Genomic DNA, 24,233 nt, shown 5'->3' with positions numbered 1-24,233 from the left:
ATTACAATTTTTAAAATAAAAAGAGTGTGTTTGTGGGATGTGTGATAGCTTTACAAAAGTTGGTTCTAACAAATGCATGTTTTTCTCTATAATAACGATAACCTAATGCCTAAATAATGCACTGATCTCTAATAATAGGCTTACAAAGAATACTTTTATTTTTGAATGATGTATTGACAATGCAGTTTGTCTCAAGCTGAAGTGCATATTTGTGGAACAGCAGATGTACGTTTTCAAAGGACTTGCAAAACAAAGACCAGCTATTTTTTTTTTTTTTTTTCTTTTTGGAAAGTGAATGTGGATGCAGACTTCAGCATTAGGAGGAAATGAATGATTGATATCTAATAATCAAAACCATTTGTAGTACTGGAGATTGTTACCTCCTACTGCACAGGCCTTAAATCTCTGTCTCTTTGATCATTCCCTCTGAACAGACCCATATTCCTGGTACCTGTCCAACGATATCAGGAATTCATCAACACTCTACAGTTTCAGGTTACGGACTACTGCGTCAGAGTTTGTGCTACAAGCATTTTACAGGATGCTGAGAGCCACCACTGGGATGACTACAAAGCTTTTTATGAGGTGTGAAGTTAAGTTTACTGTCCCTCCGTTTTTACACATATATGTTTTACTGCCTACCTGCTTTCTGGCTAATTAGAAACATGAGATTGTCAGTACTGACACACGAAGGCTGTTAGGATAATGTTTTTTAAATATTGAATTCGTACTTAGAAAAACACTGTTTTTAAAAACCTGAAATAATTAGAACTCTCCTTCTGCTTAAAAGTAAAAATAACTTAATTTGAGCTGCAGTGTTTCAGTGCTATATAATAAGTTGGGATATAATGGGGTACAATGAAAACTCAAAGAGAAACAATGCCAAAATACTACAACCTTATATTGTTTTCAAAGGGACCAGTTATAGGTATCCTGGCAGTTTTTTCTTGTTATATATTTCCATCTGTGTTTGATAAATATTTTTTATTAAGCAGCTTTATTCTTTATACTTATTTTTCCCTTCTTGTATGTTCTTATGAGTGTGCTTTAAGACCCATCTGATCATTTATAGCTTACCTATTTTCATTTAACCCATGTTTTGAAATCCCAAATTTCTACTGAATTAAAACCTAATGATTCCCAGTGCAACCCAAGCCAGGATCAATTAAAATTATTCATCATCAGGCTTCATTAGTTTCTGTTCCCCTGAATCCCATTGATTATACATAAACCACAACTCTTGAAATCCCTTGAAGTTGACTTCAGGGTGGGGTGAAACATTATATCTATGGAGTATTGAGAAAAGCGGAGTGGAGTTTTATTAAGTGAAGTCACTCCTGTCACCTTCCTGACACTGAAAGTTCCAGTGGCTCCATTTATGCCTGAGTTATTATCATAATAAATGTTGTCACAACAGAGAGGAGCAGCTTAGAAGCTTTTTAAAAGGGCTTTCCACGTTTTCTAAGACGATTTCATGGGTCTTAGAAAGGGTGTCCTTTAGAGGCCCTTCCCAGATACATTTTCTTTTTGCAAGAGCATCCATATAGGGTTTTCCAAACCTGACATACTTCAAACAGCAGTGAGCAGAAAGAAAAAGGGAAAGTGGTATGATGCAGCTGGTATCCTGAGATAAGAATAAAAATATCGGTCTTCCCCTCTCCTGGCAGCATCCCAGCTCCCTTATGTGCCTTGAGGTAAACAGAGAGGTTGAAAATGAATCCATCTCATGTTTCAAACTATTTCAATGTGTCAGTGTACTAATGAGCAATTTTATATAATGTTTCCATTGAAGAACAGGTCTCTCACTATATGTCCAACATAGGGGTATTATGTTTTCTCTTATGCAAACTGGGAAGTAGAAGAGTTGTACGGGATAAATAATAAGTAGATGCATTGAGAACCTGTTATTGAAGTTACCAAGTATTAAAAAAAAAACAAATTACCATATAACATACAGCTCTTAGATCTTATGACAAGAGTTTAGCTTCTAAGACAGAAATAACGAGATAGCTACCCTGTGATTACGTGGTACTGTAGCTTCCATACACTTACTTACATGGTCAATTGTTACAACTTAATTGCAGTTAGTGGTTGTTATTTATGCTCAGAAAAATAAAGTGATACTGCTTTTCTATTCACCAAAACTAAGAACCTTCTAAAAATAGCACAGATGCTAAGTTGTTTTGACAACTGGAGTCCCTGACATGGTTTTATCCCGTTTACTATACCCCTCTCTCCTCCGCTCCCCCATTATTCCAATTGATTTGTGAAACAGGACTAGTATGTTTTTGGCAGGGCTGTTTTGAGAGGAGAGGAGATGAAATCTGCCTGACTGGAGGGGAAGAGTAGGATAGAGATCTCAGGGGAACCTATCGCCATGTGCAGAGAGTAGTAAAGAAATAGTGAAAAAATTTATAAAGGTATGGAGCAATATTTTCTCACATTTTGTGATATCAAGTGAGCCCTAGATACATCATTTCCATTTTCTAAACTGTCAGGTTGAGAGAACCAAAGAGTTCAGTATCTTTCTGATGAGGTGCTGGTCAGATGGCACAGTGGGTGTTCAAATTACCTGTTTAAAATTAAGCTTTTAGTATAGTTGACATCTGCTCAATTTTAGCAACTTGTGTTTTCTAATAGAGAATAAAGAATTGTCTGTTCAAAGATAATATTGAGTGGCTTACATAATAAAGCCCAGCTGCTAGTTTCCTGATATATAATCTAAATAAAAGCTCACATCTGTTTACCTTATAGTGGCTCTACAAAAATAACAGAGGTTTACTAGCAGAATACTTTTGAAATGACAACAAAGAGGGAAACAGTTCAGAAAAATAAATGAATCACATTTAGTTTAATGAAAGCCCTTGCATACATTGAACTTATACACATTTTGAAGAAAATTGTGAGAAAGGTGACCAGCTTGGAATGTCTTTAAGTAAACATGAAGTTTATATTTTTATTTATTTATTTTTATTTTATTATTGTTATTTTTTGCGGTACGCGGGCCTCTCACTGTTGTGTCCTCTACCGTTGCGGAGCACAGGCTCCGGACGCACAGGCTCAGCGGCCACGGCCCACGGGCCCAGCTGCTCCGCAGCACGCGGGATCCTCCTACACCGGGGCACGAACCTGTGTCCCCTGCATCGGCAGGCGGACTCTCAACCACTGCACCACCAGGGAAGCCCGAAGTTTATATTTTTAAAAGTCTTAAAAATAAGTATATTTTACTTTAGGAGAAGAAATCTGTGTGCCTAAAGTTATTTTTATTTTCTCATTTATTGCTAAAAGGTGGCTACTAAGGAAATTGGTTTTTTATATTTTGAAAAATATGAGAAATCACGTTGGCCATGTTATTATAGGCACTCACCATTGCCACGGAGAAAGTGTAAATCATTCAGGCCAGTTATGACGGGTTGGGTTGGTTTTGCTTTAATTAACACACAACACAGAAAGTAATAAAGAAAATCAAGCATTAAAATTACTTTCTTACTTGAGGAAATTTTTAAATCATTCTTTATCACAGAACACACAACAAAGAAAATATAAGAAACTATAATTTTGCGACTTCTGCATTAATTTTGTAATTCTTTTTTTTTCTTAAACAGTTTTCATGTACATCTAGTCAGGAAATCAGAAGTGGTCAAAGTCCCCACCGATTTGAACTTGAGTCTTTGACAGTTTGATATCCAAGTTTCCCACCCAAGGAGAATAATTCTACTCATTTATAAACTCCATTTGAAAGTCAATAGATAATAACTATAGATTGTTATTATTACAGTAACTACAAAAGATTTTACTAATCAAAGAAATTACCAGGAGAATGATACGTAAGGAGTATCCACATAAGATATGATCAACTTTAGGTATAGGAGAACAGCAGACTTTTTTTTAAGATGACATTTGTTTGGGCTTCCCTGGTGGCACAGTGGTTAAGAGTCCGCCTGCCAGTGCAAGGGACATGGGTTTGAGCCCTGGTCCGGGAAGATCCCACATGCTGCAGAGCAACTAAGCCCGTGCGCCACAACTACTGTGCCTGTGCTCTAGAGCCCGCGAGCCACAACTACTGAAGCCCATGCGCCTAGAGCCTATGCTCTGCAACAAGTGAAGCCACCGCAATGAGAAGCCCGGGCACCGCAATGAAGAGTAGCCCCTGCTCCCTGCAACTAGAGAAAGCCCGCGCGCAGCAACAAAGACCCAATGCAGCCAAAAATAAATAAAATAAAATAAATTTATATAAAAAAAGAATGAAAACTAAAACTATTCTTAAAAAAAAGATGACATTTGTTTGAGAGATATAAGTAGTGGGAGAAGCAGAAATTTTAAGTCCAAGAGGATTACTTAGAGATAAATTGGAAGTTTTTCTCGTTTAACTTTTGATGCAGTAACATATAATCAGGATAGTGTTTGAAGAACACATTCTTCAAACTTCAAATAATCTATTTCAAATAATCTTTTACTCTGGTCTGAAGAAAATGAGGAAGTTAATAGCATACCTCTCTGAGAGCATGTTAACTAATTAAGGGTTGTAATTCACTTGAGGCTACCTTCTCATTTCTGCCTGTTTTCCTTGTCTTTGGCTGCTGTTGGGTCTCACTCTGTGGTCAGGGAAATTGTCACAGAGAAGAGGTCTGTAGCGGGGTAGAAAGGAATGAAAATCTGGCCCTTTGGAAGAATAAAGTACTGTAAAAATACTAAAAAATGATGATAACATATGCCTAGACGTTACAAAATCTTGCAAAAATCAGACTATCTTACTGTTTCTAGTATTGTTAAAACTCCATGGATGAAATAGCCTAATATAATCTTCGATAGTTACCCACCCCCTTTGTTTTCATGCATGTTGATAAGTATATAGCATGTAAGTTTATTTTTGCTTCTGTCATTTCATTGCAATGTGAAATCTAAAACACTTATAAAATGATCTCAATGATGCTAATAATCCCAGAAAAATATACATCCATAAACAATTTAAATTAATAAATTTTAATTTTTGAAGAATTGGCCCAGTATCTTAAACTAGCATGACTTTGGTTAGCAGCTATAAAGACAATTATTTTAAAGTAAATTTTAAACTCTAGACCAGGAGTAGGTAAATCAAGGCTATGCTAGGTTAAATGCTTGTGGTCTGGATTTGCATGAGAATGTCTGGTCTCATAATTGAAATAAAACATATGTTCCTTTGTCAATAAGGATGTTTTACATGTTGTCAAAAATCTTTCTTGGTCATCTAGTGTGTCAAACTCTCCAGCTATTTCCTTTCAGCCTGAACTAATTAGGTTCATAGGAAGCAAACTGATATTTGGGAAGATGTGATTATCTTTTTTAATGTGTGGTGGTTTTGCTAGGGGGAAAGATGCTCCTTCTCGCTCCAGATGTGGCATTATTTCTTCTGGGCGCTTCATCACGATCTCTGGACCATTCTGCCCCCTAAGTTAGGCCAGGAGATTCTAGCAGAAGTGCTGGAGAAATCTTTGGGTCTCCTGGCCTCCAGATATGCTCGGGCCCATCCCAGTTATAAGAGAACTCCACAGATAAGGTAATTGAAGTTGTGAAAACCATTGTTTTTTAAGAAAACTTTTTCTTCATTTGTATAAAGCAGAATATAATTCTGTGTCTCATGACATAGCTCCTTGTATATTTAACACATTTCTAACATCTGAAAGGAAATCATATTCAATTTTCCCGAGATACTTAAGTAGAAATGTGGAACTTGAATCAAAATAACTTTGTTCTTTTTTCTTCTTAAAATTGTATATAAAACCCACTTGTTTCTAAAGAGTGTGAGTCAAGATGTATTACAGTCTAGGACATAGATGTCCAAAGGTTAATAAATAAGATAAAGAGAGAAAATTAAGGTCCTGAAATGGAGAAGAAAGCATCAGTGCTGTGATGAAGTAATTTGACTTTGAGATTCTAGGCAACCAGGGGATTTTTGTTTTTTTGTTATTTTTAATGACTTTAAATTGTGTAGTTAATCTTCATTAAGGAAACTCTTTTGTCTAATCATTTGTCTCTTAATATAGTCTAATTACTTCTTTCCTCTTTTCCTTTATTTTTTTCCTTTTCTTTTCATTATGTATTACTAAAAGCCAGTTCAACAAAATGTGAAATCACAGAAAATGAGGAGCAGCAGTCACGGGGTCTTAAATTAAAGACTGAATTATAGTCCAATTCTATGGGTTATCTAGGCAATGAATATTACAAAAATGTGCTTACATGACAGCAATGGTCTGTACAAAGTGAAAGCTTTTGTTTTTACAAACATTCTGGCTAATATGATTAAGACCTGCCTTTTAGGTCTAAAAAAATTTTTTTTTCAGATATATGTTAGGAGGAACCGAAAGACATCAGAGGCTTTTTTTTTTTTCAGTAGGAATTATTTTTCTGATCAAGCATGCTGCATTTGAAGGGCATTTAGGTCCTGCTACAGTGTTCCATAAGTATGGTATTTTGAACAGGCTGTTTTGAATTACTGACCAAGCATTTTTTTTTTAAAAACATTGAACTCTGAAGAATAGACGGAAAATTCCTTTTGAGAGCAAAGAATACCTTCATTCTTTTCCTGATGTAGCTTAAATCACTTTTGACTGTGAGGTGGCAAGCCATTATGAGATGCTTATGAAATCAGATTTACTATTAGCTCATGAAATAGGTAGTATATTTAATTGATTAACCGTACTATAGAGACTTTTGGTTTCTATTTTCTGGGTAGTTACATAAAAATGCCACGCAAAGCTAGAATTATCTCTCCTAGTTTTTAATATGTAAAATAAATAAATAATTTTATTTGAATGGTTAATTCTAAAGCATCGATAGTGAGGAAATCAGATTTCGCAGGCATGTGTGTGTTTGTGTGTATATATATATATCTTGGATTTGCAATTGTTTAATTAGCAATTAGAGTGAGTGGATGCAAACTATAATTAAACCTTCCTAAGGGTGATTCTTGATGCTTTTAGAATTCCAGTAGCTTCAAACTGTTGTATAACCAAAACCATATATATGATTTATATATAATATGTTATATATTATTAATGTATGTATACATGTATTATATATAATACATTTGAAGCCAAAATGTCATTTTAAAAGATCCTTAAACTTATTTGTTTCTTATCACTTCAAAACTTTCTTCTTCTATTTCTTCAGCACTGAATTTAAAAGAAAAAAAAGAGGAAATTAACTGAGCTCTGTACAATTTAGTCATATACCAAAATAGTCTTTAAGCAGATCTTTGGAGTGCTGTTAAAACTCAAGAAAGATAGAAACCAAAAAATGAGTTTATGAATAAGAAAAAATATAGCATATTTGCCACAAATTTATTTAATATTGGAAATTTCTGAAACAATAAGCTTTTCCATTTGCACTTCTGGTGTCATTTTTTCTCATCTCCCACTTGCTGGGAGAACATGTTGCCCAATCTTGTGACTTTTTTTGACACCTTGTACTTGGATGAGGACAATTGTCCTGCTATCAGATTTTTACCTATCATGCATATATGGATAATAGCAAATTTTCTTTTAATCTGACTTCTGCTGAATTTAATTGCTGACTTTGGCTGAAGGAAAGTATCTTGAGATTCTTGAAGAGTATCTTGATAATGCAAAATAAACATTTAAAAAAAAAAAAAAGAAGTACTCCTGAAACACTTCACTACTATAGACTTCACTATCCCTAAAGATAATGAATGGTATTATGGGTCAGCTAACACTTGGAAACTCAAAAGCTATCTTTGATGCTGTCTATCTGTTTTTGATCTCTGATGCTCTGATAGCTAACCAAATATATCTATTCTTACATATTCTTAATATAATAGCTATGGATGATAGTGTATATACCAAGCAGAAAAACGATTTTAACATGATTTTCTACTTTTTCTTTCCAACAGACTTGATGTCACAACAATTTTAATATGCACTGAGAACATGTTATGGTCAGTTTGCACATCTGTACAGAAGCTTTTGAATCCTCATGAGTGTGTAGATGATAAAATTTTAAAAATTCATACCCATTGTAATAATCTCTTCACAACATTAGTCATTTTGACTTCACCACTAACTGAATTATACCAGTAAGTATCAAATATATTTTCTTTTTAGCTATTATGATATATACAATAATGTGATTTAACAGTTATTTTCATGATACTTACTGAATTGTGTGAAGTAACAAGTAGAAATGTATTTATTTATTTATTTATTTATTTTTTGAAATTTATTGCAGTGCGTTTCTGATATGAGGTGAGCCATTTTACAAAACTAACACTAACCAACAGGGGTTTCTTCATTCTCAGAGTAATTTGGTCTTAGAAATGTGGTATATCTCTATTCGTCGATCCTATTCAGTTGATAAGGCTCTAATACAAGCAGGATCATCTCGAGCATCACTATTTGGTTGTTTAAATGATCAAATAATATTAATGGATTGGTTATTTCAGTCATAGCTTGATTACCCTGTGAAAAAATAAATCATATCCAATAGCTTTGTGTGTCTTTTAAAAATATTTTTAAATTTTTAATTTGATATAAAGTGATTTTCTCTAATAAAAAAAATTTTTAGATGATTGTAAAATATTCTCAAGGGACTTCCCTGGTGGTCCAGCGGTTAAGACTCTATGCTTCCACTGCAGGGGGCAGTGTTTTCGATCACTGGTCAGGGAACTAAGATCCCACATGCTGTGCAGTGCGGCCAAAAAAAATAAATAAAATAAAATATTCTCAAACCTGGAAGAGACCTAATGGTTCCATACTTTCAGTTACTCTGCCATAGATTTGCATTTTTAGTATTAGACTTTAGTGACTGAGCTAGTAATGGCAGTCAGTGGAAATAGGAACAAATAATTACATTTTTTAATGTTGAAATATTTTACTTAGCTAAACAAATAAGATTTAGGGAAATTAAAAAATTTGAACTACTTTTCTGGTTTATTTCATTCAAATTTGTAATATTATAAAAGAGATTAGAGTAAATCTTATAATAAAACGTTAATACAATTTTATTTAAACCCTTCTCCAAAATAGTCACTTTATCTTGAAAGACTAGATATTGCAAATTCTTAGTTTCTTGGATAGTAAAAATTATACATATTTCTATTTCTTAGGATAAATTAGGTAAAGGATTTGTTTCTGCACTATGCTGGTAAAGGCAATATATAAATCTTGATTTTCAGTAAATTTTAAGACTTTTGTGTTAGAAATTCTAAGAGTAATTAACAAGTTTGATTTCAATTTCCCTATAATTTTCACCCACTCCTTGACTTTCAACAGACCCATTGTTTACAGATTGCTTCTTCTGGCAACGTTACCATTGAGAACTCATTTTAGAAATGGAGAATTCTTTCAGAAAGGGAAAGAAATAGTGAGATAAATTGCCATAAATTTGGAATTATGTACATAATGGTGCATAATCATAAAAAGCTCAAGGTCTGACGCCTATAATAAATCCTAGTAAACTAAACTGATTTACCATAGATGAAAAAATTACTATGCTCTTAGTTCAATGGGTCATTTCATCTAAGGGGAAGGCCCTGTGAAAATCAGGAACAAAGTTGACAAATTTCATGGATTGGTCATGGTGAGCAATATTGAATTTCATGGTCTGTCACAGATGAATAGAAAAATTTTAACCCCCCAATGCATTTGTAAAACAAATAAATTATTATCAAAGATTGCATATTTTAATAGTAATAATATAACACACATTCATTATTGTTAACCTGTGGCTTTTGATACATTTTAAAACAACTATGCAAGTATTCAAATCTCTGTGATTTGTGCATTAGATATTGCACTGTAACCTCATTCAACAAATTTAAATTGCTAATTTCAACCAGGATTGCAGAACATTTTATACCAAGCACTGCCTCTGGTTTTCTTAATATAAAACATAGATAGTGGTATTGCTTTGAAGCATGAACAAAACTCTATACATACTTTAAATTTTTTATTATTTCTCAGATCATAAAAATTTTCACAGATTGTATCCATTCATGTTGATACAAAATTTATTATTGCTTTCCTAAAGTGTAAATCTAATCTTTAAAATATAGTTTGCTTTGTATTGACAAAGCAAATCTACAGGGCAGCATGTTCCTCACCAAATAAGAAAAAAAAGTGTGTGTATGTTGCAAGAACCCTATTGACTTACTTATTAGCTTCTTTTCACAGCTAGGATATGAAGTTGTCATATTATTAGTATTTTAGAAAAAAATTGTATCTCTGTCTCACATTTAAAAATTAAACTATATGCTTTGAGGAATTGGTGAAAAGTAGCAATCAGCATTGAATTTTTATAAACTATGCCTGACATTTGTTACTCTATGTGATATACCTTTTTTGAAGGTGACTGCCTTTATTCCAAGTAGTTCTGACAGATAAACTGACTGTATTTTCCTTCCTGAGCTTAGCATAGGACTACTAAATCCCAGGGCAGAAATACGATCTTTAAAACTTTTCAGAAAGAATGAAACCTGTTTGCAAAAATGTGTGTTCTTTTTTAACTCTCCTTTGCAGATTTCTGTTAGAATGTTGTAAAAGGAGTACTTTAGGTTTGTCCTCCAGGGAAAGAAACCTGATGAAACAGAAAAATTTCACCATGTATTTTCCAAAATGCTTATCACGTGTAGTTATACTTATCTTCTTCTGTAAAGGCAGTTAAGCTGCACTTTCAGAAGTGTACTTAATACACATGCACACACATACCAACACAGTGATTTCATGTATTGCATTTTGCTTGTGTAGAATGTTAGTTTTAGTTTGTATATAGCAAATTAAAATTAATTTTTAGAATTTTAGGTAAATGCAATTTAGTTTCAATTCGAGAAATGTTGTTGCCTCCCTAGGCCCTATGACTAAGCACCAGGATTAAACACAAGGGATACAGCAGTGAAGAAGATGAAATATTCACCCCCAAGTAATTTAGGAAAGTCTGAAAAAAATTTTTTTTTCTTACATCTTTATTGGAGTATAATTGCTTTACAATGGTGTGTTAGTTTCTGCTTTATAACAAAGTGAATCAGTTATACATATAAATATGCTCCCATATCTCTTCCTTCTCACGTCTCCCTCCCTCCCACCCTCCCTATCCCACTCCTCTAGGTGATCGCAAAGCACCAAGGTGATCTCCCTGTGCTAAGCGGCTGCTTCCCACTAGCTATGTATTTTAACTTTGGTAGTGTATATATGTCCATAACAATCTCTCGCTTTGTCACAGCTTACCCTTCCCCCTCCCCATATCCTCAAGTCCATTCTCTACTAGGTCTCTGTCTTTATTCCTGTCTTACCCCTAGGTTCTTCATGACATTTTTTTTCTTAAATTCCATATATATGTGTTAGCATACGGCATTTGTCTTTCTCTTTCTGACTTACTTCAGTCTGTATGACAGACTCTAGGTCCCTCTACCTCATTACAAATAGCTCAATTTCGTTTCTTTTTATGGCTGAGTAATATTCCATTGTATATATGTGCCACATCTTCTTTATCCATTCATCCGATGATGGACACTTAGGTTGTTTCCATCTCCTGGCTATTGTAAATAGAGCTGCAATGAACTTTTTGGTACATGACTCTTTTTGAATTATGGTTTTCTCAGGGTATATGCCCAGTAGTGGGATTGCTGGGTCATATGGTAGTTCTATTTGTAGTTTTTTAAGGAACCTCCATACTGTTCTCCATAGTGGCTGTACCAATTCACATTCCCACCAGCAGTGCAAGAGTGTTCCCTTTTCTCCACACCCTCTCCAGCATTTATTGTTTCTAGATTTCTTGATGATGGCCATGCTGACCGGTGTGAGATAATATCTCATTGTAGTTTTGATTTGCATTTCTCTAATGATTAATGATGTTGAGCATTCTTTCATGTGTTTGTTGGCAATCTGTGTATCTTCTTTGGAGAAATGTCTATTTAGGTCTTCTGCCCATTTTTGGATTGGGTTGTTTGTTTTTTTGTTATTGAGCTGCATGAGCTGCTTATAAATTTTGGAGATTAATCCTTTGTCAGTTGCTTCATTTGCAAATATTTTCTCCCATTCTGAGGGTTGTCTTCTTGTCTTGTTTATGGTTTCCTTTGCTGTGCAAAAGCTTTTAAGTTTCATTAGGTCCCATTTGTTTATTTTTGTTTTTATTTCCATTTCCCTAGGAGGTGGGTCCAAAAGGATCTTGCTGTGATTTATGTCATAGAGTGTTCTGCCTATCTTTTCCTCTAAGAGTTTGATAGTGTCTGGCCTTACATTTAGGTCTTTAATCCATTTTGAGCTTATTTTTGTGTATGGTGTTAGGGAATGATCTAATCTCATACTTTTACATGTCCCTGTCCAGTTTTCCCAGCACCACTTATTGAAGAGGCTGTCCTTTCTCCACTGTACATTCTTGCCTCCTTTATCAAAGATAAGGTGACCATATGTGCGTGGGTTTATCTCTGGGCTTTCTATCCTGTTCCATTGATCTATCTTTCTGTTTTTGTGCCAGTACCATACTGTCTTGATTACTTTAACTTTGTAGTATAGTCTGAAGTCAGAGAGCCTGATTCCTCCAGCTCCATTTTTCGTTCTCAAGATTGTTTTGGCTATTCGGGGTCTTTTGTGTTTCCATACAAATTGTGAAATTTTACGTTCTAGTTCTGTGAAAAATGCCAGTGGTAGTTTGATAGGGATTGCATTGAATCTGTAGATTGCTTTGGGTAGTAGAGTCATTTTCACAATGTCGATTCTTCCAATCCAAGAACATGGTATATCTCTCCATCTATTTGTATCATCTTTAATTTCTTTCATCAGTGTCTTATAATTTTCTGCATACAGGTCTTTTGTCTCCTTAGGTAGGTTTATTCCTAGATATTTTACTCTTTTTGTTGCAATGGTAAATGGGAGTGTTTTCTTGATTTCACTTTCAGATTTTTCATCATTAGTGTATAGGAATGCCAGATATTTCTGTGCATTAATTTTGTATCCTGCTACTTTACCAAATTCATTGATTAGCTCTAGTAGTTTTCTGGTAGCATCTTTAGGTTTCTCTATGTATAGTATCATGTCATCTGCAAACAGTGACAGCTTTACTTCTTCTTTTCCAATTTGGATTCCTTTTATTTCCCTTTCTTCTCTGATTGCTGTGGCTAAAACTTCCAAAACTATGTTGAATAAGAGTGGTGAGAGTGGGCAACCTTGTCTTGTTCCTGATCTTAGTGGAAATTCTTTCAGTTTTTCACCATTAAGGACAATGTTGGCTGTGGGTTTATCATATATGGCCTTTATTAGGTTGAGGAAAGTTCCCTCTATGCCTACTTTCTGCAGGGTTTTTATCATAAATGGGTGTTGAATTTTTTCGAAAGCTTTCTCTGTATCTATTGAGATGATCATATGGTTTTTCTCCTTCAATTTGTTAATATGGTGTATCACGTTGATCGATTTGCATATATTGAAGAATCCTTGCATTCCTGGAATAAACCCCACTTGATCATGGTGTATGATCCTTTTAATGTGCTCTTGGATTCTGTTTGCTAGTATTTTGTTGAGGATTTTTGCATCTATGTTCATCAGTGATATGGGCCTGTAGTTTTCTTTCTTTGTGACATCCTTGTCTGGTTTTGGTATCAGGGTGATGGTGGCCTCGTACAATGAGTTTGGGAGTGTTCCTCCCTCTGCTATATTTTGGAAGAGTTTGAGAAGGATAGGTGCTAGCTCTTCTCTAAATGTTTGATAGAATTCGCCTGTGAAGCCATCTGGTCCTGGGCTTTTGTTTGTTGGAAGATTTTTAATCACAGTTTCAATTTCAGTGCATGTGATTGGTCTGTTCATATTTTCTATTTCTTCCTGATTCAGTCTTGGCAGGTTGTGCATTTCTAAGAATTTGCCCATTTCTTCCACCTTGTCCATTTTATTGGCATAGAGTTGCTTGTAGTAATGTCTCATGATCTTTTGTTTTTCTGCAGTGTCAGTTGATACTTCTCCTTTTTCACTTCTAATTCTATTGATTTGAGTCTTCTCCCTTTTTTTCTTGATGAGTCTGGCTAATGGTTTGTCAATTTTGTTTATCTTCTCAAAGAACCAGCTTATAGTTTTATTGATCTTTGCTATCGTTTCCTTCATTTCTTTTCCATTTATTTCTGATCTGATTTTTATGATTTCTTTCCTTCTGATAACTTTGGGTTTTTTTTATTCTTCTTTCTCTAATTGCTTTAGGTGCAAGGTTAGGTTGTTTATTCGAGATGTTTCTTGTTTCTTGAGGTAGGATTGTATTGCTATAAACTTCCCTCTTAGAACTGCTTTTGCTGCATCCCATAGGTTTTGCGTCACCGTGTCTCCATTGTCATTTGTTTCTAGGTATTTTTTTATTTCCTCTTTGATTTCTGCAGTGATCACTTCATTATTAAGTAGTGTATTGTTTTGGCTCCATGTGTTTGTATTTTTTACAGATCTTTTTCCTGTAATTGATATCTAGTCTCATAGCATTGTGGTCGGAAAAGATACTTGATACAATTTCAATTTTCTTAAATTTACCCAGGCTTGATTTGTGACCCAAGATATGATCTATCCTGGAGAATGTTCCATGAGCACTTGAGAAAAATGTGTATTCTGTTGTTTTTGGATGGAATATCCTATAAATATCAATTAAGTCCATGTTGTTTAATGTGTCATTTAAAGCTTTTGTTTCCTCATTTATTTTCATTTTGATCTGTCCATTGGTGAAAGTGGGGTGTTAAAGTCCTTTACTGTGAATGGGTTTCTGTCGATTTCCCCTTTTATGGCTGTTAGTATTTGCCTTATGTATTGAGGTGCTCCTATGTTGGGTGCATAAATATTTACAATTGTTATATCTTCTTCTTGGATCGATCCCTGACCATTATGTAGTGTCCTTCATTGTCTCTTCTAATAGTCTTTATTTTAAAGTCTATTTTGTCTGATATGAGAATTGCTATTCCAGCTTTCATTTGGTTTCCATTTGCATGGAATATCTTTTTCCATCCCCTTACTTTCAGTCTGTATGTGTCTCTAGATCTGAAGTGGGTCTCTTGTAGACAGCATATATTTGGGTCTTGTTTTTGTATCCATTCAGCCAATCTGTGTCTTTTGGTGGGAGCATTTAATCCATTTACATTTAAGGTAATTATCAATATGTATGTTCCTATTCCCATTTTCTTAATTGTTTTGGGTTCGTTATTGTAGGTCTTTTCCTCCTCTTGTGTTTCTTACCTAGAGAAGTTCCTTTAGCATTTGTTGTAATGCTGGTTTGGTGGTGCTGAACTCTCTCAGCTTTTGCTTGTCTGTAAACGTTTTAATTTCTCCATCAAATCTGAATGAGATCCTTGCTGGGTAGAGTAATCTTGGTTGCAGGTTTTTCTCCTTCATCACTTTAAATAAGTCCTGCAAGTCCCTTCTGGCTTGCAGAGTTTCTGCTGAAAGATGAGCTGTTAATCTTATGGGGATTCCCTTGTGTGTTATGTGTTGTTTTTCCCTTGCTGCTTCTAATATGTTTTCTTTGTATTTAATTTTTGACACTTTGATTAATATATGTCTTGGCGTATTTCTCCTTGGATTTATCCTGTATGGGACTCTCTGTGCTTCCTGGACTTGATTAACTATTTCCTTTCCCATATTAGGGAAGTTTTCAACTATAATCTCTTCAAATATTTTCTCAGTCCCTTTCTTTTTCTCTTCCTCTTCTGGAACCCCTATAATTCGAATGTTGGTGCGTTTAATGTCCCAGAGGTCTCTAAGACTGTCCTCACTTCTTTTAATTCTCTTTTCTTTATTCTGCTCTGCAGTAGTTATTTCCACTGTTTTATCTTCCAGGTCACTTATCCGTTCTTCTGCCTCAGTTATTCTGCTATTGATCCCATCTAGAGTATTTTTAATTTCATTTATTGTGTTGTTCATCATTGCTTGTTTCATCTTTAGTTCTTCTAGATCCTTGTTAAATGTTTCTTGCATTTTTTCTATTTCCAAGATTTTGGATCATCTTTACTATCATTATTCTGAATTCTTTTTCAGGTAGACTGCCTATTTCCTCTTCATTCGTTAGGTCTGGTGGGTTTTTATCTTGCTCCTTCATCTGCTCTGTGTTTTTCTGTCTTCTCATTTTGCTTATCTTACTGTGTTTGGGGTCTCCTTTTTGCAGGCTGCAGGTTCGTAGTAACCATTGTTTTTGGTGTCTGTCCCCAGTGGCTAAAGTTGGTTCAGTGGGTTGTGTAGGCTTCCTGGTGGAGGGGACTAGTGCCTGTGTTCTGGTTGATGAGGCTGGATCTTGTCTTTCTGGTGGGCAGGTCCACATCTGGTGGTGTGTTTTGGGGTGTCTGTGGACTTATTATGATTTTAGGCAGTCTCTCTGCTAATGGGTGGGGTTGTATTCCTGTCTTGCTAGTTGTTTGGCATAGGGTGTCCAGCACTGTAGCTTGCTGGTCATTGAGTGAAGCTGGGTGCTGGTATTGAGATGGAGAGCTCTGGGAGATTTTCGCCATTTGATATTATGTGGAGTCAGGAGGTCTCTTGTGGACCAGTGTCCTGAAGTTGACTCTCCCACCTCAGAGGCACAGCATTGACTCCTGGCTACAGCACCAAGAGCCTTTCATCCACACAGCTCAGAATAAAAGGGAGAAAAATTGGAAAGAAAGAAAGAAAGGAAGGAAGGAAGGAAGGAAGGAAGGAAGAAAGAAAAGAAAGAAAGGAAGGAAGGAAGAAAGGAGGGAGTGAGGGAGGGAGGGAGGGAGGGAGGAGGGTGGGAAGGAAGGAAGGAAAGAAAGAAAGAAGATAAAATAAAATAAAGTTATTAAAATAAAAAATAATTATTAAGGAAAAAAAAAAAAAACCCAAAACGGACGGATAGAACCCTAAGACAAATGCTGGAAGCAAAGCTTTACAGACAAAATCTCACACAGAAGCATACACATACACACTCACAAAAAGAGGAGAAGGGGAAAAAATAATAAATCTTGCTCTCAAAGTCCACCTCCTCAACTTGGGATGATTCGTTGTCTATTCATGTATTCCATAGATGCAGAGTACTTCAAGTTGGTTGTGGAGCTTTAATCCGCTGCTTCTGAGGCTGCTGGGAGAGATTTCCCTTTCTCTTCTTTGTTCGCACAGCTCCCGGGGCTCAGCTTTGGATTTGGCCCTGCCTCTGCGTGTAGGTCGCCGGAAGGCGTCGGTTCTTCACTCAGACAGGACGGGGTTAAAGGAGCCGCTGATTTGAGGGCTCCGGTTCACTCAGGCCGGGGGAAGGGAGGGGCACGGATGCGGGGCGTGACTGCAGCGGCAGAGGCTGGCGTGACGTTGCACCAGCCTGAGGCGCGCCGTGCGTTCTGCCGCAGAAGTTGTCCCTGGATCACGGGACCCCGGCAGTGGCGGGCTGCACAGGCTCCCTGGAAGGTGGGTGTGGAGAGCGACCTGTGCTCGCACACAGGCTTCTTGGTGGCGGCAGCAGCAGCCTTAGCGTCTCATGCCCGTCTCTGGGGTCCGCGCTTTTAGCCGCAGGTCGCGCCTGTCTCTGGAGCACCTTTAAGCAGCGCTCTTAATCCCCTCTCCTCGCGCACCAGGAAATAAAGAGGGAAGAAAATGTCTCTTGCCTCTTCGGCAGCTCCAGACTTTTCCCCAGACTCCCTCCCGGCTAGCCGTGGTGCACTAACCCCTTCAGGCTGTGTTCACGCCGCCAGTCCTCTCCCTGCGCTCCGACAGACCCCTGAGCCTCAACTCCCAGCCCCGCCCGCCCCGGCGGGTGAGCAGACAAGCCTCTTGGGCTGGTGAGTGCTGGTCGGCACCGATCCTCTGTGCGGGAATCTCTCTGCTTTGCCCTCCGCACCCCTGTTGCTGTGCTCTCCTCTTTCCCCCTCCACCACCCGCAGTCTCCGCCCACGAAGGGGCTTACTAGTGTGTGGAAACCTTTCCTCCTTCACGGCTCCCTCCCACTGGTGCAGGTCCCGTCCCTATCCTTTTGTCTCTGTTTATTCTTTTTTCTTTTGCTCTACCCAGGTACGTGGGGACTTTCTTGCCTTTTGGGAGGTCTGAGGTCTTCTGCCAGCGTTCAGTAGGTGTTCTGTAGGAGTTGTTCCACGTGTAGATGTATTTCTGGTGTATCTGTGGGGAGGAAGATGATCGCCGCGTTTTACTCTTCCGCCATCTTCCCCTCGTCTTGAAAAAAATTTTAATGTTAAAATTGAATGTTGTATCTCCAGAATATTTTGATGTGTTATATAAAAACTAAAAATGGAAATTTTTTGGAAGTTGATTGTCCCCAATGTTACATCATTTAATAACATGGAAGAATGAATTTCAGTACAAGTACCAACATAGCAGGCAAAGGTTGGAGTCATCAGCAATAGGCCAGAATGTTGATCACTAAGCCAAGGAACAGCAGACCTATCTTTGGGGTTCACTTGTTATCATTCTCATGGCTTTTGAATCACTAAACTCTAAGGTATTTCAGTGCTTTGTCTGTAGTTCAGTTTCAAACAAGTACTAGGTGTTTTAAAGTTATTGTCTTAGCTTTTTTATTTCTTTAATTATATGAAATTATTTCACTGTCCCTCACAAAACAATGTGTTGGACTAAAATTTTGTTTTTCATATTTCAAGAATGTCTGGCACACTCGAAACAGGTAGTTCCTCAAAATGTTAAGCATAGGGATGCTCATGTAAAATGTTGAGCATATGGTCCTATGATGCCGTAATTTTACTCCTAGGTATGTACACAAAAGAAATGTAAACATATGTCCATGTAAAGATTTGTACACAAGTGTTCATAGCAGCATTTTTCATAATAGCACAAAGTGGGAAGAATCCAAATGTCCATCAGCTGGTGAATAGAAAACAATATGTGGCATATACATACAGTAGAATATTATTCAGCCATTAAAAGAAATGGAGTACTGACAGATGCTGCAACAGGGATGAACTTCAAAACCTGCATGCTAAGTGAAGAAAGCCAGACATGTGAGAGCACATATTGTGTGACTCAGTTTAATAGAAACTTCCAGAATAAGCAAATCCACAGAGACAAAGAGTAGATTAGTGGTTGTCAGAGGCTGAGAGGAGGGGAGAATGGATAGTACCTGCTAATGGGTACAGGGTTTCTTCTGAGCCTAATTAAAATGTTATAAAATTAGATAGTGGTGAAAGTTGCACAGCTCTGTGAATATAGTAGGAATCATTTAGTTGTGTACTTAAAATGAGTAAATTTTGTGGTATGTGAATTGTATATCTCAATAAAGCTGTTAAAAAATGAATATAGATGAGATGGAAATAGAAATAAAAGTATGTAAAATGTAAAAAAAAAAAAAGGTGTCTGGCAGAATGCAAAATGATCCAGAAAACAGATGTAGTTCTCTTAGCCATTTTGCTTAGATTAAATGACTCCCTTTGTACTCTTCCCTCTAAACATTATTTTTGAGGGAAATCTCTATCAAAAGAAAGAACTAAAATCAAACACCTTTATGTGTGGTCTTAATAAGGTAAAACATTGGTAAACGGCTAGTCGTTAATTTTGGAGAAGACCAGTGTCCTGAATCTCTGACTAGCTGGTTCCTGCCCTGTACTCTGGGTCAAGTCTGGTTCAGTCTCTTCACCATATGTCCTGTTCTCAATCTGTGCCTTGGCTGTGTACCACCCTAGACTGACTTCACAGATGCCCCCAATATTCATCCTCCTTTCTACTAGGCAGGGTCTGACAATACCTTCTATTTATTCACTCTTTTTTTTTTTTAACCAGTATTTACAGTGTACTTTCTATAGGCCAAGCATTGCGCCATTCATTTTCTAACTTCAAATCATCATTTTCTAACCTCAAAGAGTTATTTTCATCATGAGAAACACAAGCCAGAGGCAGGAGAATTGCAGGGAACCGTACTGTACTCCAAGTATCTTACCTTGTGTCTTAAACTTAATGACATTGAGGCAACAACTTATAGTCCCAGGGGTAACACTGCTTTATGAAAGAAAAGCAGTGACTTAGAATTATGTTTAAAATGGTGAAGTAGAGGGCCTCCCTGGTGGCGCAGTGGTTGAGAGTCCGCCTGCCGATGCAGGGGACGCGGGTTCGTGCCCCGATCCCGGAGGATCCCGCGTGCCGCGGAGCGGCTGGGCCCGCGAGCCATGGCGGGGCCTGTGTGTCCGGAGCCTGTGCTCCGCAACGGGAGAGGCCACAGCAGTGAGAGGCCCGCGTACAGCAAAAAAAAAAAAAAAAAATGGTGAAGTAGATTGAATTTGGTTATCTCTGCATATTCGTGGTTAGTTGGCTATGATTTTAGGGGCATCAGAAAGGCTCATATGTCCTCAGTTATCTCAAGTAGTCCAGTGTTGTCTCAGTAGTTCAGTTTCAAACTAATTCTACTTCTTCTGAAGTTATGGTCTTCTCTTGTTATTTTTATTTATTGCGTACCTCCAATGGGTTCAGCACCATGGTAGCCACAGATGATATAAGACACTTGACCTGACACCTCTGCCCCTGTGGAACTTACATCCTTGGGCTACCTCTATTCCATCCTGGAGATTTATTCCATTAGCATCATATTATGAGACACAGTTCTTCTGGGAGGGCAGCCAAAAGCAGGGTGGCACAAGAGAAGCATAAAACCCAGCTAACTCTTTTTAGCATATCAGTTTATCTCACTTTTGATGTACACTGAATTTATTTCATTCTAGCAGCAGCTGGCTACATTAAGCTCAAGGAGTCAATCAGTTTTGATAATGAAAAAAGGAAGGAAGGCAACATAATTGTAGATCAGGGACCCAGAAGAGACAGAATCTGGGATAGTGTGCTCAAGTCGGGTGGTGTGATCATCCCAGAGCCAGTATGATGTTAGTAATAGAGAAGGGGCATGATGTTGGAGGAAAGGCAAAGTCAAGGAGTTTCCCCAAATTTCTATTTTTCCCTTTAAGCAAAGCTGTCTTTACAGGCTGCTAATTTGGAAATGTGAAGAAATGTATTCTGCTTCAACCTATGGACAATTACTTATTTTTAAAGGAGTATTCACATTTGCTATATCAAAATTTTTTTATGTCTTGTGGAAAATATAATTCTGTGGCTCATATGATTGTATTTTACTGTCCACTATGAATTATTTAGAGCATCCTCTCTTTTAACTGTATACCAAAACATCATTAGAGGTTATCTAGTAGCTAGATCATCATTTCATTCTCCCATGGAGGCTTGTAGGCCAATTTTCACCCTGTTATACTCTCCATAATAATTAAACTAATTTGGGATCTTGCTGTGGAATTAAATGCTCATACAGATCCCACCCCCTCTGAGACCATAAACATCTGCCATAATATTTCATTATTGCCAAATAACCTTACTATTACCAGTACAACTCTCAGTGGAGGAAAAGAGTTTAGGGACTGGCAGAAATGTTCTGGGAAGTATTGCATTGCCAATGGTTTGTAGTCTAAGAAATTTTGGCACCAAATAACAGTTCCATTATTATTAGATCCTCCATTATTTTTTCTAATCTTGAGAATAAAACTGTACCTAGACGACTGTTTAGACTATTAGGAATTCCATGTCAGTTCTGAGGTTGTTGTACACCTTCTTAAGAAGTATTTGCAACTGTCGTTATCATACTGATACTACCTTACAGTTGTTGAGCCCTTATTATGTACAAGGCACTTTGCTAAAGGCTTTTATGCATTATCTCAATCATCACACTGACCTTGTGAGGAGATTACTATTATCCCCATCTTACAAATGAGAAAACTGAAGCAAAATTAATTGCCAAACAACATTACACATCTAATTAAGAGCCCACCCAAGATACACACCCAGGCTATCTGGCTCCAGAGGTCCTGCACATACCCAGGCAGGTGCATTTATGATCTTCCATGACCCTCCCCTTGGGTATGGGGCAGGCAGCAAAAAGTGAATGTAAAAGGATCAGAGGTAGAGTTAAGTCCTAAGAAGAAGCAAAGCCAAATAAGGGCATAACGAGGGATGGAGTGGTGAGAAGGGAAATATTTTAGACAGGGTGGTCAGGGAAGACTTATCAGATAAGGTTTTGAGGTAGAGCCATCTATGGAGCCAGTTGAACATGGCAGAGAGGGCATTCTAGGTAAGGTATTCATTCTTGTAGAAATAAGGTGCCCCCTACCCCCTGCAGATAACTGGACAAATGGGGATTTATGCAAAGGGCTCAAAGAGGTAGGTGGAAAAGTAGGCAGAGGCTATGATACCCCAGCCTCTAGTTCCTCCTTCTCTCTCATCAAGCCCAGCTCTTGTCCCATCCTTTTCCCCAAATATGTCACTTTCTTTAAGACAGCCTCTTTTTTCCAGACTCCTTAACTGTACCTCCTCTCACATTATACCAGCACCTTCCTCTTCCTAGCTCCCTTGCTAGTGCGTGTCCCTCTCCTGCACCCTCACTCTCTTGGCCTCTCTGTTCAGCCTCTGGAACACTGTTGGCAAAAATCACTCAGCTGTGCTTTTGTACCCTTTGACAATCCTACCCCTTGTCCTGTCTCTGGGTAGCTCCCTCTTTCATCCTTCTTCACTTTGGCCAAACCCTCCACCTTGTCCCATCCCACTATTTGCTAGAAGGTGGCCTTCTCCTTTACTTCTCTGAGAAACCCAGACCTTCATGTATGTACTTTAACTTCTCATCTCCATTCTTAATAATTATCTTGATTCTTACTTACCTTTACATCCTTTGACTTGTGGTCAGTGAGTCTTTTTTCCCAACCACAGCAAATCTTTTAACCTGAGCTCTTGATGACATTTACCTCCTACACCATGGCCTTAGTCTCTGGTTCTTCTCCCCAAGACTCTCTTGTATTAAAAAAATATTCCATCTTTATTATTGTGCCTCCCTTCTAAAACAGAGTTTGTGCTCATTGTCTCCACTTTTGCACCTACCATTTACTCAATATACTGCAGCTGCCCTCATCGTACTGAACAAACATGGGCTAGGTCATCCATGCACACCCAATTGCTAACTTTACAATTTTTGTCCCTCCATTCACTTACCCTCTCTGCAGCTTATGACACTATTGGCCATTTCTCTAACCTTAACATCACCTTCTCCTGGCTCTTTGCCTACTTCTCTGATGATTCCTTCTGCTTCATTTGAGTGCTTCTTTTTCTCACCTCACCCTTTAAATGTTCCATGATTGTCCATCTTTTCATCTTACACTGTTTCTTTGGGTGAATTCACCCATTTCCATGGTTTCACCATTATGCTAGTGACTTACATATCAGTATCATCAATCCAGATGTCTCTTGTATATGCTGGATCAGTAAATCCAAATTCCTACTGGAGTCTGCAACCCCCTCAGCGTATCTAGAACTAAGGAAAGCACCTGCAAGTCATCCAGACTTCTCCTCTTATCTTAACCCTTCTGACTTCTACCTCCTCCCTTTTGCTGCCTCCAACCCCATATCATTAGAGGATGAATATTGTTAATTCTCTTGATTTTTTTTATATTTGTCCCACACACACGATCTCTTATGCTTCTTACTTTGGTTTAGGTCTTTGTCTTCTTCTGCCTGGTCTACTGAAATATCATCTTCATTATCTCCCTTCCTCCAGCCCTAATCTCCAATCATCTCTCTCACTAGTGCACAAGTGAGTTTCCTAAAATGTAAAATAGCTGAGAAAACTCCTATGCTATAAACTCTTCAGTGATTCCTCATTGCTAATACAAAGTCCAGACTCCTTAGAAAAGTATGTCTTGGTGTCCTGACCTAGCTCATGCCTGCTTCTCTAGTTCACACAGTGGAAGGTATGGGATGGAAATAGGACAGCCTCATTTTGGAGCCTATTTATGGAATTTTGTTCTCTCTGAAATTTAGTGAGGAAATGGCTTTCAAAGAGGAGATGATCTATTAAAATTCTAAAAATGTCAACATGTATTTAATTAGAAGGTGTTCTACTTGGCTTGACAAACAGTGGAGAGACAGGTCAAATTTGGAAATGTGAGGATACAAGAAGCAGGCTGTAGGATGAAAAGAGTGGGGTGGGTTTTCAGAGTCAAATTGCATTCCACCTATTATTTAAAAGATGCTATTGCTACTGTACTTCAGATGAACAGAGATAGCACCACTTCAAACAATTCTATTTCTAAAGTGTTCCCAGTTGTGACTCTTAACTCCATGTAGGCAAATATAGTCTTCTGTTATTATAAAAATTTTATTAGCCAAGGTATCTACTAAAGATTTTATGTAACAAGTCCTTTCTTATTACCTCAAGATTTACTGTTGAATTTGGGCCAACGTAGAAAAACGTTATAGTTACTTCTCCAAAGATAGTTGTAGACCAGATAT

General features: G+C 37.3%; 1 protein-coding gene across 3 annotated transcripts in view; it reads left to right on the top strand.

The window, feature by feature from the left end:
- Positions 1-24,233, top strand: part of KIAA0825 (KIAA0825 ortholog) — a 408,362-nt gene that overhangs the window by 134,258 nt on the left and 249,871 nt on the right. For all 3 annotated transcript variants that reach the window (XM_060093150.1, XM_060093152.1, XM_060093151.1), the window contains exons 10-12: positions 435-585; positions 5,346-5,536; positions 7,889-8,071. In XM_060093150.1, the coding sequence (XP_059949133.1) occupies positions 435-585; positions 5,346-5,536; positions 7,889-8,071 (525 nt within the window). The remainder of the gene's footprint in view (positions 1-434; positions 586-5,345; positions 5,537-7,888; positions 8,072-24,233) is intronic.

Source organism: Mesoplodon densirostris, chromosome 3 (assembly GCF_025265405.1).
Source record: "Mesoplodon densirostris isolate mMesDen1 chromosome 3, mMesDen1 primary haplotype, whole genome shotgun sequence".
Lineage (NCBI taxonomy): Eukaryota > Metazoa > Chordata > Mammalia > Artiodactyla > Ziphiidae > Mesoplodon > Mesoplodon densirostris.
This window is presented reverse-complemented; position numbering and strand designations above follow the sequence as displayed.